At 46.8% G+C, this 14,257-nt stretch overlaps 1 protein-coding gene across 2 annotated transcripts; it reads right to left on the bottom strand.

Moving 5' to 3' along the window:
• Nucleotides 1-5,662: 5,662 nt before the first annotated feature.
• On the bottom strand, nt 5,663-14,257 carry PRKCSH (protein kinase C substrate 80K-H). Of its 2 annotated transcripts, none has more exons than XM_033924235.1 (17): nt 14,018-14,257; nt 11,960-12,076; nt 11,650-11,745; nt 11,386-11,443; nt 11,189-11,306; nt 10,595-10,724; nt 10,394-10,478; nt 10,018-10,096; nt 9,439-9,525; nt 9,170-9,289; nt 8,665-8,755; nt 8,223-8,292; nt 7,746-7,835; nt 7,553-7,627; nt 7,276-7,375; nt 6,984-7,041; nt 5,663-6,239 (listed from the first exon to the last, which is right to left on the bottom strand). In XM_033924235.1, the coding sequence occupies exons 1-17, from the start codon at nt 14,109-14,111 to the stop codon at nt 6,106-6,108; spliced, it is 1,602 nt and encodes a 533-aa protein (XP_033780126.1). In that variant the 5' UTR covers nt 14,112-14,257; the 3' UTR covers nt 5,663-6,105. The 2 variants fall into 2 exon arrangements, with proteins under 2 accessions (XP_033780126.1, XP_033780127.1); XM_033924236.1 differs by having other exon boundaries at nt 5,665-6,239; nt 6,887-7,041; nt 14,018-14,255.

Consider the following 14,257-nt stretch of genomic DNA (forward strand, 5'->3'; position numbering starts at 1 on the left):
CCAAATCCACTGCCAGGGCTGAGCTTTCTTAACCGGGAAGGGATGGTGGCATTTTTCTGTTGTGTGACCGTTTCGAACACGTTGCCAGGTCTTTTCACATTAGGCAAAGCCAAGTTGAAAGCAACACCAGTGAGCCACGGTTTTATTTTTCTCCGTGTCCGTGTGCATGTGCAAACAAACTTTTTGGTATACCATCTTAACACATGGTTGATTTATGGTTACAATATCCAAATTAAAGAATGAGAGTGTTGGGAGAACGCCAGCTTTCGGTTTAATATTAGAACCGGAGAGAATTAAGGCAGGAGACACGTTAGCTGTTGTAATAAGAGTTTAAGGTGCAGGAAAGGGTGGCAGTAGTGGAAGTTTAGACACAGTAGAGAAGGATTGAAATAAAGGGTGACGGTGTGGTGGGGAGAGAAGGGACAACTTGTTCATTCCTGGTTGAGCTAGGGCTTCCCCAGTCTGTCCTTGTGAGTAGGTGTGAGGTGAATGGGCCTCCTTCCAGCTGATTCAATAAGGACTGGACAGCCCTGACCTGTTGGTAAAGGAGCCAGTCTGTCCTTCCGCAGGTGCAGTCAAGGGTCTTGCTAGAAATCAGGAATTCACCCCTTCCAGTTCAGACAGGCAACGTGAGAAGCCATATTTATTGGGGGGAGGGGAAGAGGCACTAGATCCCTTGCTGGCTTCTCAGTCATGGTGCGCGAGCTAGTACCTCTCACATCCCAGCAGTTATGCATAGATTGTGATGGGTGTTTTCCATTTCACTTAGAAGATGGAGCTGAGCAAGTCCTGCAAGGAAATGATCTCCCCCTATCTAATTGCACTGTGGTCTTTACAAAAAGCAGCAAGCCATCGGATTCCCCCAACTGACCTAAAACCCGTTTCCAGAATCAATATTGATGGGAGGGACTTGTTTCCACTTGTTTAAAACCAAACTAACATTAAATAGGAAGACCTGGACATGCATTAAAACAAAACCTGAGAGTAACGGAAGCAGCACCCTGGCCTCCGTTACCCTTTCTGCAAGTGTAGCTTCTTCCCCCCTCATCCCAATTTCTGCCATGTAGAACAGGGAAAGGAGAGAGGCCCAAGATGTTTTCATCCAACACAGAGAACTATAAAATCAATTCATAATGAATAGGAAGGGAGTCTTGGATGCTTTCTTCAGCATCCCGTTTCTTTGCCGTTCATTCCCATGCTTTTCGGCTGCATCGTGTAGCATTTACACATCCTTGTCGATGTTGGTTCTGAATTCTTTAAAACAAGGGAATGCGGTAGAGGGAGGGGTGGCAAAAGAAATTGTGAGCCTGTTAGCTCTTCATCAAGGAGTGGGCCTAAATTTAATAGGCCTGGAGGTCCGATGGACTAAATTTGTCTCACAAACTGGCAAGAACCATCAAGTAGGGATATGGTGTCTTTTGTAAACAAGGGGGACATCATGGTAAGGTCGGATTTTGTATCCAAAACAAATGCAAAAAAAAAAAAAAAGTGTTGTTTCTGCATTTTAACTTATAATAAAGCAACTAAGTGCAGAAACATTTTCAAACCAAGAAAAAAGATTGTAAAAAATGAAGGATTCTCCACATCCACCCTTCTGTCAGCCTTTCAAGCACTGAGGCCCCCAGGGCCTGCGTGGAATGCGCGTCAAGGGGGTGGGGGAGTCCTGCCTAGTGACTTTTTATTTCTGCTACGACTTCAAAAGTCATTTCTATCTCTTTTCCCTCGCGGAGGGGGTAAAAAAAACCCAACAAACTTGGCTGTTTTTATGATATCATGATCACTATTTATTCATTGATCGATTGATACGTTTGTGTTTTTCCTTCTCTTTTTATCATTAAACAAAACCGTGTTTTGTGTTTCTTTTGATTTGTTAGGAAAAGGAGGGGGGAATTTAAACTTGTTCTAGAAACGTTTAGAATTAGTTTGACTTTGGACTTGTTTGCCTATTTAGTGAGTTGAGTTCTTTTTTGACAGTCCTGATTTGCGATATTTGTGCTGTGTGTTTCTTTCTTTTGTGGGAGTCTGTGTAGCAGCTTCTGTCGCAGAACAAATAACAAAGAGAAAAAAACCCCAAACAGAAAATGAAGTTCTTGTCGCCATTCTTTCTTGTACTTCTTTGCAAGTTTTTAGCTTCTTTGTAGTTTAACTGATTGTTAACTTAAATATTTATTATTCTGCTTTGTAAGAGTACCTTTTGTGTATAATTCTGTTCACTTTCCATCCTAATTGCAAGGTTTGTTTGTTTGATTTTTTAATTCGCAAGAAGTGGCTAATCCTATAGATTTATTTATATATATTTAAAAACCAACCAAAAAAAACAAAGAGAAAAGGTTGGAGAAGTTGACGAACTTGATAAGTTCGTTACACAGGCAAAATGCACTGATTAATATAAAAAAATAAATAAAAATTAATACAAAATAATGATGTGTATCGTTCAAAGAAAAAAAAAATACTGTGTGTGGGATGTCTGTGTTTACTTTAGCTGTTTGCAGAATTAGTTTGGTCTTGTTGCAACTTTTTAAAACTCTATCCCAAGCCAGGAGGTTGTCGCTTTTTTTATCATCTCATTTCCTCACACTGATTGCTTGGTGGTTGATCTTTAGGGGAAGGGGGTTCTACTCAAAACTCACCTTTTCCACGGACACAACCCCTGACACCCCATCCTCTACAATGCACTGAAATCCCCTCTCTCCTTCTTACTGTAATATCCCTCCCCCTACCCTCAACATTTTCTTCCCTTCTTCAGCTAACCTTAACGACATCATTCTATGTCAATTGTTCTTTATTGTTGTTATCTGTAAACTCTGATATGTTGATAATTTGATAAATCGCTGTGAACCGCCTAGAACTCCCTGGGTATGGCGGTATACAAGAATAAAGTTATTATTATTATTATTATTATTACTTTGATGCACAGAAACCAAGTTAATTGACGGATCTGACATTCATACAAGTATTAATAGTATTTTTTTTAAAGATTATCTTTCAGTGTTGAAACTAAATCTCTCACCTGGCTAATGTATGCATAACGCACACACTCTGAAAGTCATGATTTTAAAACCAAAAGGTTAAAATCAATCTATTTCACTTTAAATATAAAAATATTCCCGACTTGGACAAGCAGGGGAATGCTGGGTAAGATTTCAAATCAAGTAAATAGAAATGACAATTTAAAATCAGTTTGTATTATTTTTATCTGAAATCACTCTTTGATTATCACATATTAAGTGATTTTGTATCTTATTGAGTCATTAACTCAAAAATCATTTGATAATGGATGTTGATTTAATCGTAAGATTTATCACTGTGACGACCAAACACCAGCAAGGTCTAAATGTGAGCCTAAGTTACCAGTCTATAAACGCTATTTATGAATTCATTCTTTTCACACATTCATAGTTTATAAATATTGACAGATTAGTTAAGGGTATACTTTGCTCTGCCAATTTTCAATGTGAAATTACTGTTGAAACGATTTTACCAAGGGGCAAAGACTATGCATGGTCCATTTGTGAACTGATAGACACTGCAGCCAGTTCGGATTTGCAGATTCAGAGCAGGTATGTGTTTAGATGGATAACTCGTAACCATTTGGGCAGAAAAGGACAAGATAATCTGGTAAAAATAAATAAAAGCAGCATCTTGGGTCACCTTGCAATCAAATAACAGAAACAGAAACTCTAGCACACTGCTGATGACCTCATCACTGTACACCACATTATGGCAGGTTATCATCATTCACCTGACGGTGCAACAGTGAAGCCAAGGTGATATTACCTGCTCTCCCTTATCTACCTCATTTGCATTCTCCTTTCACTGAGTCCCTAGGATGGGCAGAGGTAACATCCTGAAGCAATGAGAACCAAAGAGCGGCAGATGCCAGAAATGGCTGCAGGCAGGTGTCGTGGAGAGGGTCTACTTTCTTTTTGTAAATTTCTAGTAGGCTTGGGCAGGGCAGTTGGCCTTCTTTTTCCAGGAAGTGATAAATAAGGAGGAGCAAGGCATGTTCTTTAGCATCCCTCCAGGCCGGCACTGAAACAGATGGGTTTATGCTCCTCTGCCAGCAGGTGGAGACTTTGAGATCAGGACAAGTGGGCTGTGCAGTCCCTCTTACAATCAGTCTTTTCTCAATTTCCAGCAGGTGAAGTGGTCTGTTGGATCTGATTTAATGGATCTTTCTTGTCCCTTTTGCTCAGAAGTCCTACCGACCTTGGGGGTGCCACACTCAAAGTCCCTCCCCCCATCTCCCCAGGTTTTCTGAATTTAGAGGAGCCACCTGTTCAGCACAGACTAGTTTAGAGTGCCAGTGGGGTCTGCTCTCTTGAGACAGCTGGTGAGCTGTGAGAAGATAAAAAAAAAGACACAAGGAATAAAAGCTTAACCGCTTTTGTACAGCGTGTGTGGGTTTGTGGTGCATTCATTATGAGTGCTTCAAATAAGCAGCACAAGTGGATGCAGCTGGCGGGTGCATGAAAAGTTCCGGCCACGTCAAGGGGGGGCCAAGCTTCAGGTGTTGGCGTGTCAGGCGCCCCTTCGTTCGTACACCGCTCATCAGCGGGAGGCAGTGGTGACACCCAGGAATCACCTGCCTCCCATGCCGGGGTTTCTTCATCTGCCAGTGGTCTGGCAGATTCAACGTTGCAGACCACGGGGGAGGCTGGGGATTGCCTTATCACTGCAGCTGGCAGTGATAAGGCATTGTTTCTGTAGCGGAGGGGTTGAGCTTGGCTTATTCAGGTGACTGTCCTTCCCTCGGTTTTGATGGGAAGCGTGTTCATTTTGCCCATGGCCTCAGGCGACCTGCCTCTTGTCTTAGAGAGACAGGAACAGGTCTTCAATGTGTCTTCTGCTCTGATTTCTGAATTGCTGCCGGGGTTGTTTAGCCCTAATTTTGTTAGCCATGTGCAAGGCTTATTTACAGGCGGCTAGGAGTCCTGCTTCGCTTCCGGGTGTCTCGGGGGTCCCTTCCACAGCCACCCCAACCAGTCTCCTGCTACGACTGCCTCTATACAGCCCCCTCAACCATTGTCCAAGCAGCCACGGGTGTCTTGGGATGAGAATTCTTTTCTGGTTAATCTGTTTTAACCGGATGAGAATTTGGATCTTGGGGAGGCCCTTCCAGATCCGTTAGGGGGTCCAGATGTTTTGGATGGAGATTTTTCAGAGGTGCCGGTTGGCGAGGACACTTCAGTTGTGCGCATATTTCATCGAGATGAGTTCAGGAGTTTATTCTTCAGGTGTCTTCAGTTTTACACTTTGAAGTGGGATAGAAATTTTTTAAAAATCAAATCAATCATTAATGCCACATAACAGTATCGCTGGCCTAACCTTCAGGAAGCCCTGGCACACTTGCTTAGATTTTTTCTGCACTTTTTAATTTCTCAGGCTCACACATGGGTGAGGCTACTGTACATTACGTTATCAAAGCAAGATGGAAGGAGAGCAAACAGGCGCAGGAGCTCCGTCTGGTGGAACCATTCAGGAAAAAGCTTCAACACACTAGGATTTGCCCACATTTGTATATATAAAAAGCTAGTTTGAATGATTTACCAAAAAAAGATCACTGGACAATTTATGACTAAATTCACTTTGTGGGCTTAGGGAATTCTTCCTTGAGATCTGTCAACTCAGTAAAAGGTGGAAACTTTAAAAAAAGGAAGAAGCTGGAAGGGCAGAGCATTTTGTCACCAGGAAATTTTATTCAAGGTAAATTTCACAAAAGACAAGTGTTTGGGGAGGGGAGAGGGGGAACACCCCCCCCCCTAAAACATTAAACTGCTTGATCCGACATTTAGTGATGGCCAAAGACAGAAAAAAACATTTGGGAAAAACAAACTGAAGAATTTAACAGAGGCTCTGGGCTAGTGCTGCTGCCACAGGGGCCTCTCCTCTGTACAGTCTCGTGGATCAGAGCCGCTTTGTCATGGAAGCCTCCCCCTCCCCCCACCTGGGGGCAAGGCGGCAGAGAAACAATGAGGAGGATTAATGAAAGTCCGCAAATTCAGGAGACCCCCAACCTGTGGCAGTCTGTATGTCCCAGATTTTGGTCCCTGAGCAGGGGCCGGTGAATGCATTCCCCTCGATGCAAATTAAGAAAAACAGAACCTAGTTCCATGGAAGAAAGTGATTGAGGTAAAGAGGGGGGGAAGAGAGAGAAACAGGTGATGTTGGTCCTCGTGATGGTGGTGGTGTAAAGATGTCCTGAGGAAATGGCTCTTGTGAGGCAGCTGATGCAGAGCCTGAGAGGAGAAAAGAAGGTCTTGTGAATCACGCTTATACCAACATCAAAATGAAACAAGAGAATTACAGAATTTACACATCTCCTACACTATGGAATGGAAAGGACAATTGATAAATTCAACACTGTCCCATCTTATCTATGAACCCTCAATTTTCTCTACCGTTCTCCCAGGTTTACATGAATTTATTCAGGTACTCGAGCATTTTTCCCAATCTATCTAATGTACCTGGGGCAACTTGCTCAGGGTCACAAGGAGCGGGCATGGGTTTGAACCCACAACCTCGGGGTGCTGAGGCTGGAGCTTTAACCACTGCGCCACGCTTTCTCCATAATTGCAAGCGGTCTTTTTTTTTTGTGATGCAGCTTGAGAGATTCCCCTTTCCTATCAAATTTTTGTAGTTCCTCCTATCATTGTAAACCAACCAGAAATTTTTTATGAGTGGTATATCTTGGAATAAACTTTTTTATGAGTGGTAATAAACTTGGAAACTTGAATGAAAATGTCTTCAGCTTTTTACAAAATACCAGATTCTACCCTAATTTGCCCCACCTCTCTTCACATAAGGCATTTCTATATAGGTGTTGCTCAGTATATGTAGACACAGGATGCTGCCATGCAAGCGAGAAGAGAAAGGAAAGCCGTACCAGAGCGCTTCTCCTCAGAGCTCGTCGTGGTCTGAAATGTCTGGCTCACGGGGCTCTTGACAGGCTGCTGGAGTGTTCAGCTCCATTAAATACTCACATCTGCTGGGCTCAGCTGTGGATATCACGACAGTCTCTTTCCCACACGAGAGCTTCACCTGAGGAAGGGAAAAATGCACCCGACACAAGGTTGTGACAGTACCTCAAACACATTTTAAGGTGTGATCTGCTCCAACTGCTACTTTTGGACATGCAGAGAAATCCCCAAGCACCCCGGGCTTCAAAAGCATAGGTTTGTTCTGTTCTGACCCCCAGGTGATTAAACCGGAGGCTGAACGAGTGGGGCTAGGCATCAGACATGCAACATGCGAGGTTTCACAAGTGCTACTCACATTAGTGGAGCGGTTGGGCCCCTGCCAGCAGCTCGTTCCGTGTTCATATTTCATGATGCTGAATTGATCATTGCTGGGACCGGCCCAGGAGCCCCACGTGCTAAGGATGAGAGAAAGTGGAAGAATGTGTCACGACTGGGCAGTGCTGAGCCTTGAGCATCAGCGTCATTACTTATAGAAGGGCAAGTGCCAGGGGTGGAGAAGGACAAAGCAAACAAAATAGATCAACTCTGGCCGGTAAGGACACTAGGAGATCCAATTAGGACTGTAGCCCTACCCAAGGTTTGTTTCTGATCCTCCACTCTTTGACTTCTGAGTTACCCTGTCAAAGAGACACAGTCTGTAAACATACCTAGAGGGGAAAAGAAGAAAGGAGAGCACATTACCCAGATCGCAGAGCTTGCTCATTCCTAAAGGAGCTTCTTAGGGAGGTATTGGGGGGCCAGGGGAGGGGAAATGGTGCAGCCTACTCATTTGTGGTGAGCTCATAGCACTGATTGTAGAGATAGGTAAATTCTCCCTGTGGTCCAAAGTCAAAGGTAATCTCCTTCTCCAAGGCCCTGCAAGAACAAACACAGCAAGCTGAAAGCAGGGTGGAGGCAATGGTGAGAAAGCCAGCACCTCTTCTCCCCCACTCTGACATTACTCCAAAACCCAGACTCTTGGAGGTTTGGTGCCACCTGGTGCTGAATGGCATGTACTGCACTACCATGAACTGTAAAATGGCACAACTTTTGGTTACAAGACGGGGGAAGAGAGAGGGTCTCCTGTTCCTTTACTATGATATCTGCCACCCACCCCCCACATAACCCCATGTCAGCAAATGAGGTGGCAAAAGATTGCGTAGTGCAGGCTGTGCTCCAAAAATACCCCCCTCGTTATTAAGAAGCAGCGTCAAGGCTAAAGGGAGACTAAGCAGACAGATGCGCACACAGAGTGCTCCTCACCTGACCGAGTCCTCCATGTCTCTCAGAGACTTGGATGCTTCCTCATACTGTTCTCGGGCCTTCTGTGCCACTGAAAGGGAAAGACAAGCAGAGAGCAGTCCTTACTGATGCTAGCTGGCTTGGTTTAAATAATCCCCAAGTCTCTGCCGTAAAGGGTCAAAGCCTGCATGGACTCAACTAAGGTAAAGGCATGGTGATACCTGTGGCAAATGACCGAGGTGATTTCCAAACACGCCACACAGCCTTACCAATCAAAAGGCTGAAAAATCTTTAGCTCTGCTGTCTGCATCCCCATGGATTGGAAGAGTTATCTGCTCTAGGGATCTCAGCCAAAGGCACCTTCCCTCGGGAGAACGTGCTAACAAGAGGCCAACATGACACAGTGGAAACTCTGAGCATGGCTCATGGCATAAGGTGAACGTGAGCAAAGCCAAAGCCTTACCATCTATCAGTGCCTGGGTGGTCTCATCATATGGGGGCAGTGGCTCTAGCTCTTCCTCCATCTTTTCTGATGCTTGTTTTGGAGGTCGTATCTAGAAAGCACAAGGATCTACATCAAATCTGGATACCCCAGGGTCCACTTCCAACTGTTCGCTCCCTTCAGGAGCTAGAGAAAGCAGTTGACCGGAGATTCGGCTGCAGGCCTAGTGACAATACATCAGGATGACACTGCAGCTCTCAGCCCACACTGGAGGCACCGGCAAATATGCAGCAGCCCCAAGAGAATGAAAAATGAGTGCTAGAGGCGAGCTGAAAGTTGCAACTTCAGATTGGACAGATTTATTTGCAGTTTTTAGCCAGTGAGCAGAGGGAACAGATCTTCCCTTTAAGATCTGCTGGAACTTCTGAGAGGTCCCCAGCAATGCAGAGTCTGGTAAAAGCATGCCCCAACCTACGGTCGCACACCTCGGAGGGAGAAGGAACAGCATACCAGTCTGCTGACATACCTTCGGTTCTTCCTGGTCCCCATCCTCTTCTTCCTCGTCTTCATCTTCAATCTCTTCTTCAAACTCCCCGTCATCAGGTGGGATCTCAAGGGGTGGAGCTGGAGGGATGTCGTCCAAGGCCTGAAACAGAGCAATTACCTGTCATGCTACAGCCCTGTGGACAGTGCCTGTAGCCCCCATATCCCCTCCTGTACCACCTAACTGGGCATCCAGCAGCTGGCTTTTAAATATGACTGTCACCCAGGCCCTCATGGCTTTCTCAGACCCACCTTAGGTAGGTATGTGTCTTGGATCACTGGCCACACCTTCTCCTGGAAGATCAACGGGTCCACTTGGGGCAAATCTCCCAACAAGGTCTAGGAAGAGACAACAGGCAATAGTAAGCTTTGCAGCACTGGCTGGAGATTGGCCCCCGATGCAGCTGAAGAGAATTGGTGAAACAAAGATCTTTGGTTGGGTGGTGCTTTGAAGGATTACAATCTGGAGTCCATACGAAGACAGGGGCTGAATATTTGAATATGAACTGAGGCTTTCCGCAGATAAGTGAGACTTTATGATCTCCTGCTATGCCAAAATGGATTTTGCGGATTTGAGATTCTATGACCCCCCCCACGCCCCAGTGGTAGCTTAAACTGTATGCTCCGTTTGCATGAACTGGATTTAAAATTCAAGTTGCATTCAATCTCTAATATCAGGATTGAGGGTTTTTTATGCCTGTGGTTGTACTTATTGTACGAAATGCATTGGTGAATAGATGCTACTTAGCCAATGATTATTTCAGTATCAAATTCACGAAAGAGACCAGAGTTTTAAGACAGTGATCAATATTGCCCCTTCTCCCCCATTACCTGTGCTTCTGCCTCGGACATAACTCCATCACCCTCTGTGTCCAGCTCTGGATGACTCTGTAGCTCAGATAGGGAAACCCTGAAGAAAGAGCCAGAATCAGTTGGACTTTTCTGACCTGCACAGCCATGACAAGCAGACTAAAGGTGGGTGGAGCAACTCCCTGGCTAAATACACTGCAAATACCATTGCATGTGCGGGTCCAGATTGGTCTGCAACATTTAATCCCAACTGCGGAAATGTGACAGACTGCATTTGGGAGCAGATCTCTCTAATACCCCCAGCCCCAGTGCATTTTAGATGACTTGGCTCATACATGAACTGAATTCAAAGCCCTCACATTACTAAAGCTGTCTGTACATAAGCAAAACTCCATACAGCCCATCCTGGTCCTGATCCAGCTCCTGGAAGGCTTGCGCTGCCTGCAACTTCTCCTGCTCAGCTTTCTCAGCCATTTTCTGCTCTGTAAAAGAAAAAAGGAAAATAAATTGGGCAATGGATATTACCAAAGCACCGAGGAAGGGGCTTGGGGTAGGGGGTGGGGAGTCCCTCACAAACTCTTGGCAGAAGGGAAGTTACCCTCCCAGGCCTTCTTGTGAATGTCTTTAGCCTCTTGCTCTGGCTTCTCGGCCTCTTCCTTCAGCGCTTTCAGAGTTGCCACCTTTTCCTCCAGGGATTGCTTGCTCTCCTGCAGCTCTGTCAGCTTTCCCTGATTAGACACATAACAAAACACTGGCACACTACCAAGAAAATATAGCAGCACAGTTCCAGCAACCACTGACTATACCAACTTTAAACCCAAGCAGCACATGGATTCACGCTCTGGAAGTCACTTGAGACTATATCTATCAACTGAAAGCCTGACTTCTCCCCATGGATAGTCACCACACCCTTATACCAGTTCCTTAGTCTAGCTGTACACAGCCTTGGCTGAATCTTCATAAAGGCAGTTAAATCTTAATAAATAAACACTAGCTGCATAGCTTGCAAGTCTGTTTTCCACATGGGCTGTTGCAGTCTTTGTCTTTGGGAACAACTCTGCTAAACTCACACACACAAACCCTGCCTTTGAAAACTGTGCACCCCCCCCCCCTACTGTAACAACAGCTGTATTAAAGTGTCTCCTCCAGGGGTCTAACCCCAACAGTTCATGCCAAACCCCTGCATCCTGACCTGTTTCTCCTCGCGGCCCTTTCTCGCCTCATCGATCAAAAGCTGTTTCAGATGGAAACCTTCCTTTGTAACCTCGGCCATTTGCTGGAGCGCCTCCCTTGTCTTCCGATCCATCTCCCTGAGCAGAAACAAGCGTGAAAACAGGTGCAGGTGGAAGTGTTTTCAACTGAAGATGGGAAAGAAGCAAAGCACCTTACCTGCAGGTATTCTCACAGATATGGCCACTGTTGTATTCATCTGTAGTATCACAGCAATCTGAAACAGAGACAGCAGTCACAGTGGAACACCAATATCCAGGCCCAGATGTAAGGAAGAACCCCCTCAGAAATAAAGTCACTCAGGGGTCAAGGGATTAGCGCTTAAATGAAGGACATCTGGACAGTAAAACACCAGCCTTTGTTTTGGTGAAGGGGAATCCTAGACTAGAAAGTATGAACCATGGTAGCCAGTTTCTCTCTTACCACAGACGCCATCGTTGACCCAGGAAGACGGGATGTACTGGGGCCGGTAGCCAGCATTGGTACAGTGGAACTTGCCATTAGGACAGGCAGCTGTCCCTGGAAGAGACATTAGATAAGGAAGAATGCTTATAGTTCATTAAAATTTGTTATTCTGCCTCTGCTCTGGTGCTGGAAAGCATGCAAAAATCTCAATTTCCAAAGCCCATTCCTCTAGAAATCTGCCAACAGTTCATTCTCAATGGCCTGAGAACTCCAGGAGTAAGGGTCAGCCAAAAAATTCACCACATACCCCCAGATAATCACCTCTCACCTGGTTCATCAGAGCCATCTGCGCAATCACAGTAATCGTCATTGACCCGGTCAAAGGCAATTGTCAGAGACCCATCCAGACAGGTGAATGGCTTCAGTTCATCATAGAAATGACGATCTGGTGGATGGAAGAGGTAATTATTTTCACACAAAACACCAGTCTTGGAGAAGTTTCAGAATCTCGGAAAAAAATAAAACCCACCCAAATATAAAGATATAACACACACATCATTCACATTTCAGTGTCTAAATGAATTACCACCAAATTAAAGGAAATGATGTATCCTACAGAAAGCCATCTATGACGGAACTTCCATAAGAACATAAGCAATGCCTCTGCTGGGTCAGACCAGAGGTCCATCACGCCCAGCAGTCCGCGCACACGGCGGCCCATCAGGTCCAGGACCTGTATAGTAATCCTCTATCTATACCCTTCTATCCTCTTTTCCTTCAGGAAATTATCTAATCCCTTCTTGAACCCCAATACCGTACTCTGACCTATCACATCCTCTGGAAGCGCATTCCAGGCGTCCACCACCCTTTGGGTGAAGAACTTCCTCGCATTAGTTCTGAATCTGTCCCCTCTTAATTTTTCCGATCCCATGAGGGCAAGGGCAGGCCTGAGTCAACATAAAGTAAAACCGGGACACCTCGCTCCACCCTGCATTGTTTTCGGTGAAAGTAAACCCGGATATACCGCTCCTCCCCGTGTTGCTTTTCGCGAAGGTAAAACCCGGATGTCCCATTCCGCCCCGCGTTGCTTTTCGCGAAGGTAAAACCCGGATGTCCCGCTCCGCCCCGTGTTGCTTTTCGCGAAGGTAAAATCCGGATGTCCCATTCCGCTCCCCGTTGCTTTTCGCGAAGGTAAAACCCGGATGTCCCATTCCGCCCCGCGTTGCTTTTCGCGAAGGTAAAACCTGGATGTCCCGCTCCGCCCCGTGTTGCTTTTCGCGAAGGTAAAACCCGGATGTCCCGCTCCGCCCCGTGTTGCTTTTCGCGAAGGTAAAATCCGGATGTCCCATTCCGCCCCGCGTTGCTTTTCGCGAAGGTAAAATCCGGATGTCCCATTCCGCTCCCCGTTGCTTTTCGCGAAGGTAAAACCCGGATGTCCCATTCCGCCCCGCGTTGCTTTTCGCGAAGGTAAAACCCGGATGTCCCGCTCCGCCCCGTGTTGCTTTTCGCGAAGGTAAAACCCGGATGTCCCATTCCGCTCCCCGTTGCTTTTCGCGAAGGTAAAACCCGGATGTCCCATTCCACCCCGTGTTGCTTTTCGCGAAGGTAAAACCCGGATGTCCCATTCCGCTCCCCGTTGCTTTTCGCGAAGGTAAAACCCGGATGTCCCATTCCACCCCGCGTTGCTTTTCGCGAAGGTAAAACCCGGATGTCCCGCTCCGCCCCGTGTTGCTTTTCGCGAAGGTAAAATCCGGATGTCCCATTCCGCTCCCCGTTGCTTTTCGCGAAGGTAAAACCCGGATGTCCCATTCCACCCCGTGTTGCTTTTCGCGAAGGTAAAACCCGGATGTCCCATTCCGCTCCCCGTTGCTTTTCGCGAAGGTAAAACCCGGATGTCCCATTCCACCCCGCGTTGCTTTTCGCGAAGGTAAAACCCGGATGTCCCATTCCGCCCCCGTTGCTTTTCGCGAAGGTAAAACCCGGATGTCCCACTCCACCCCGTGTTGTTTTTGGTGAAGGTAAAATCCGGATGTCATGCTCCACCCCCGCGTTGCTTCCAGTGAAGGTAAAACCCGGATGTCCCATTCCGCCCCGCGTTGCTTTTCGCAAAGGTAAAACCCGGATGTCCCACTCCACCCCGTTGTTTTTGGTGAAGGTAAAATCCGGATGTCATGCTCCACCCCCGCGTTGCTTTCGGCGAAGGTAAAACCCGGATGCCCGGCTCCGCCCCGCGTTGCTTGCGTGAGAGCAAGCCCCGCCCTCCTCCCTTCAGGACGTCTCGATTCCTGGAGCTTTACGGTTAAGCCCAGCTGCAGCGCGCGAGGAAGAGAAAGCCGTGAGGCGCACTACAAGTCCCGGCATGCAACGCGAGACGGGAACCACTCACTGGACAGAGAGACCCCCCGCGGCCTCTTCACCTCCACGGCGGAGGCGCAGCGCAAGAGCGGGCCCAGCAGCACGGGAAGCAGCGGCAGCAGCATGTCTCGGACCCGGCGGCTCCTCCTAGCTGGGGGGGTGGGGGCGGAGGGCGGCAAGCGGACAAAGACACGCGTCAGAGCCTCGTCTTCCCTCTCGCCAACGATCGCTGCCCTGCGGCAGGAGGGCGGAAGCGGCCCCGCGTCACGTC

This window comes from Geotrypetes seraphini, chromosome 16 (assembly GCF_902459505.1).
Source record: "Geotrypetes seraphini chromosome 16, aGeoSer1.1, whole genome shotgun sequence".
NCBI classification, from domain to species: Eukaryota; Metazoa; Chordata; class Amphibia; order Gymnophiona; family Dermophiidae; genus Geotrypetes; species Geotrypetes seraphini.

Excerpts from the sequence above, each read along its gene's own strand:
- PRKCSH (XM_033924235.1), bottom strand. The coding sequence starts at position 14,111 with ATGCTGCTGCCGCTGCTTCCCGTGCTGCTGGGCCCGCTCTTGCGCTGC. Across the intron at positions 9,526-10,017 it reads TGTCCGAGGCAGAAGCACAG|ACCTTGTTGGGAGATTTGCC; the intron begins GTAATGGGGGAG and ends GTCTCTTCCTAG. Across the intron at positions 7,376-7,552 it reads GGATCAGAAACAAACCTTGG|CACGTGGGGCTCCTGGGCCG; the intron begins GTAGGGCTACAG and ends TCTCATCCTTAG.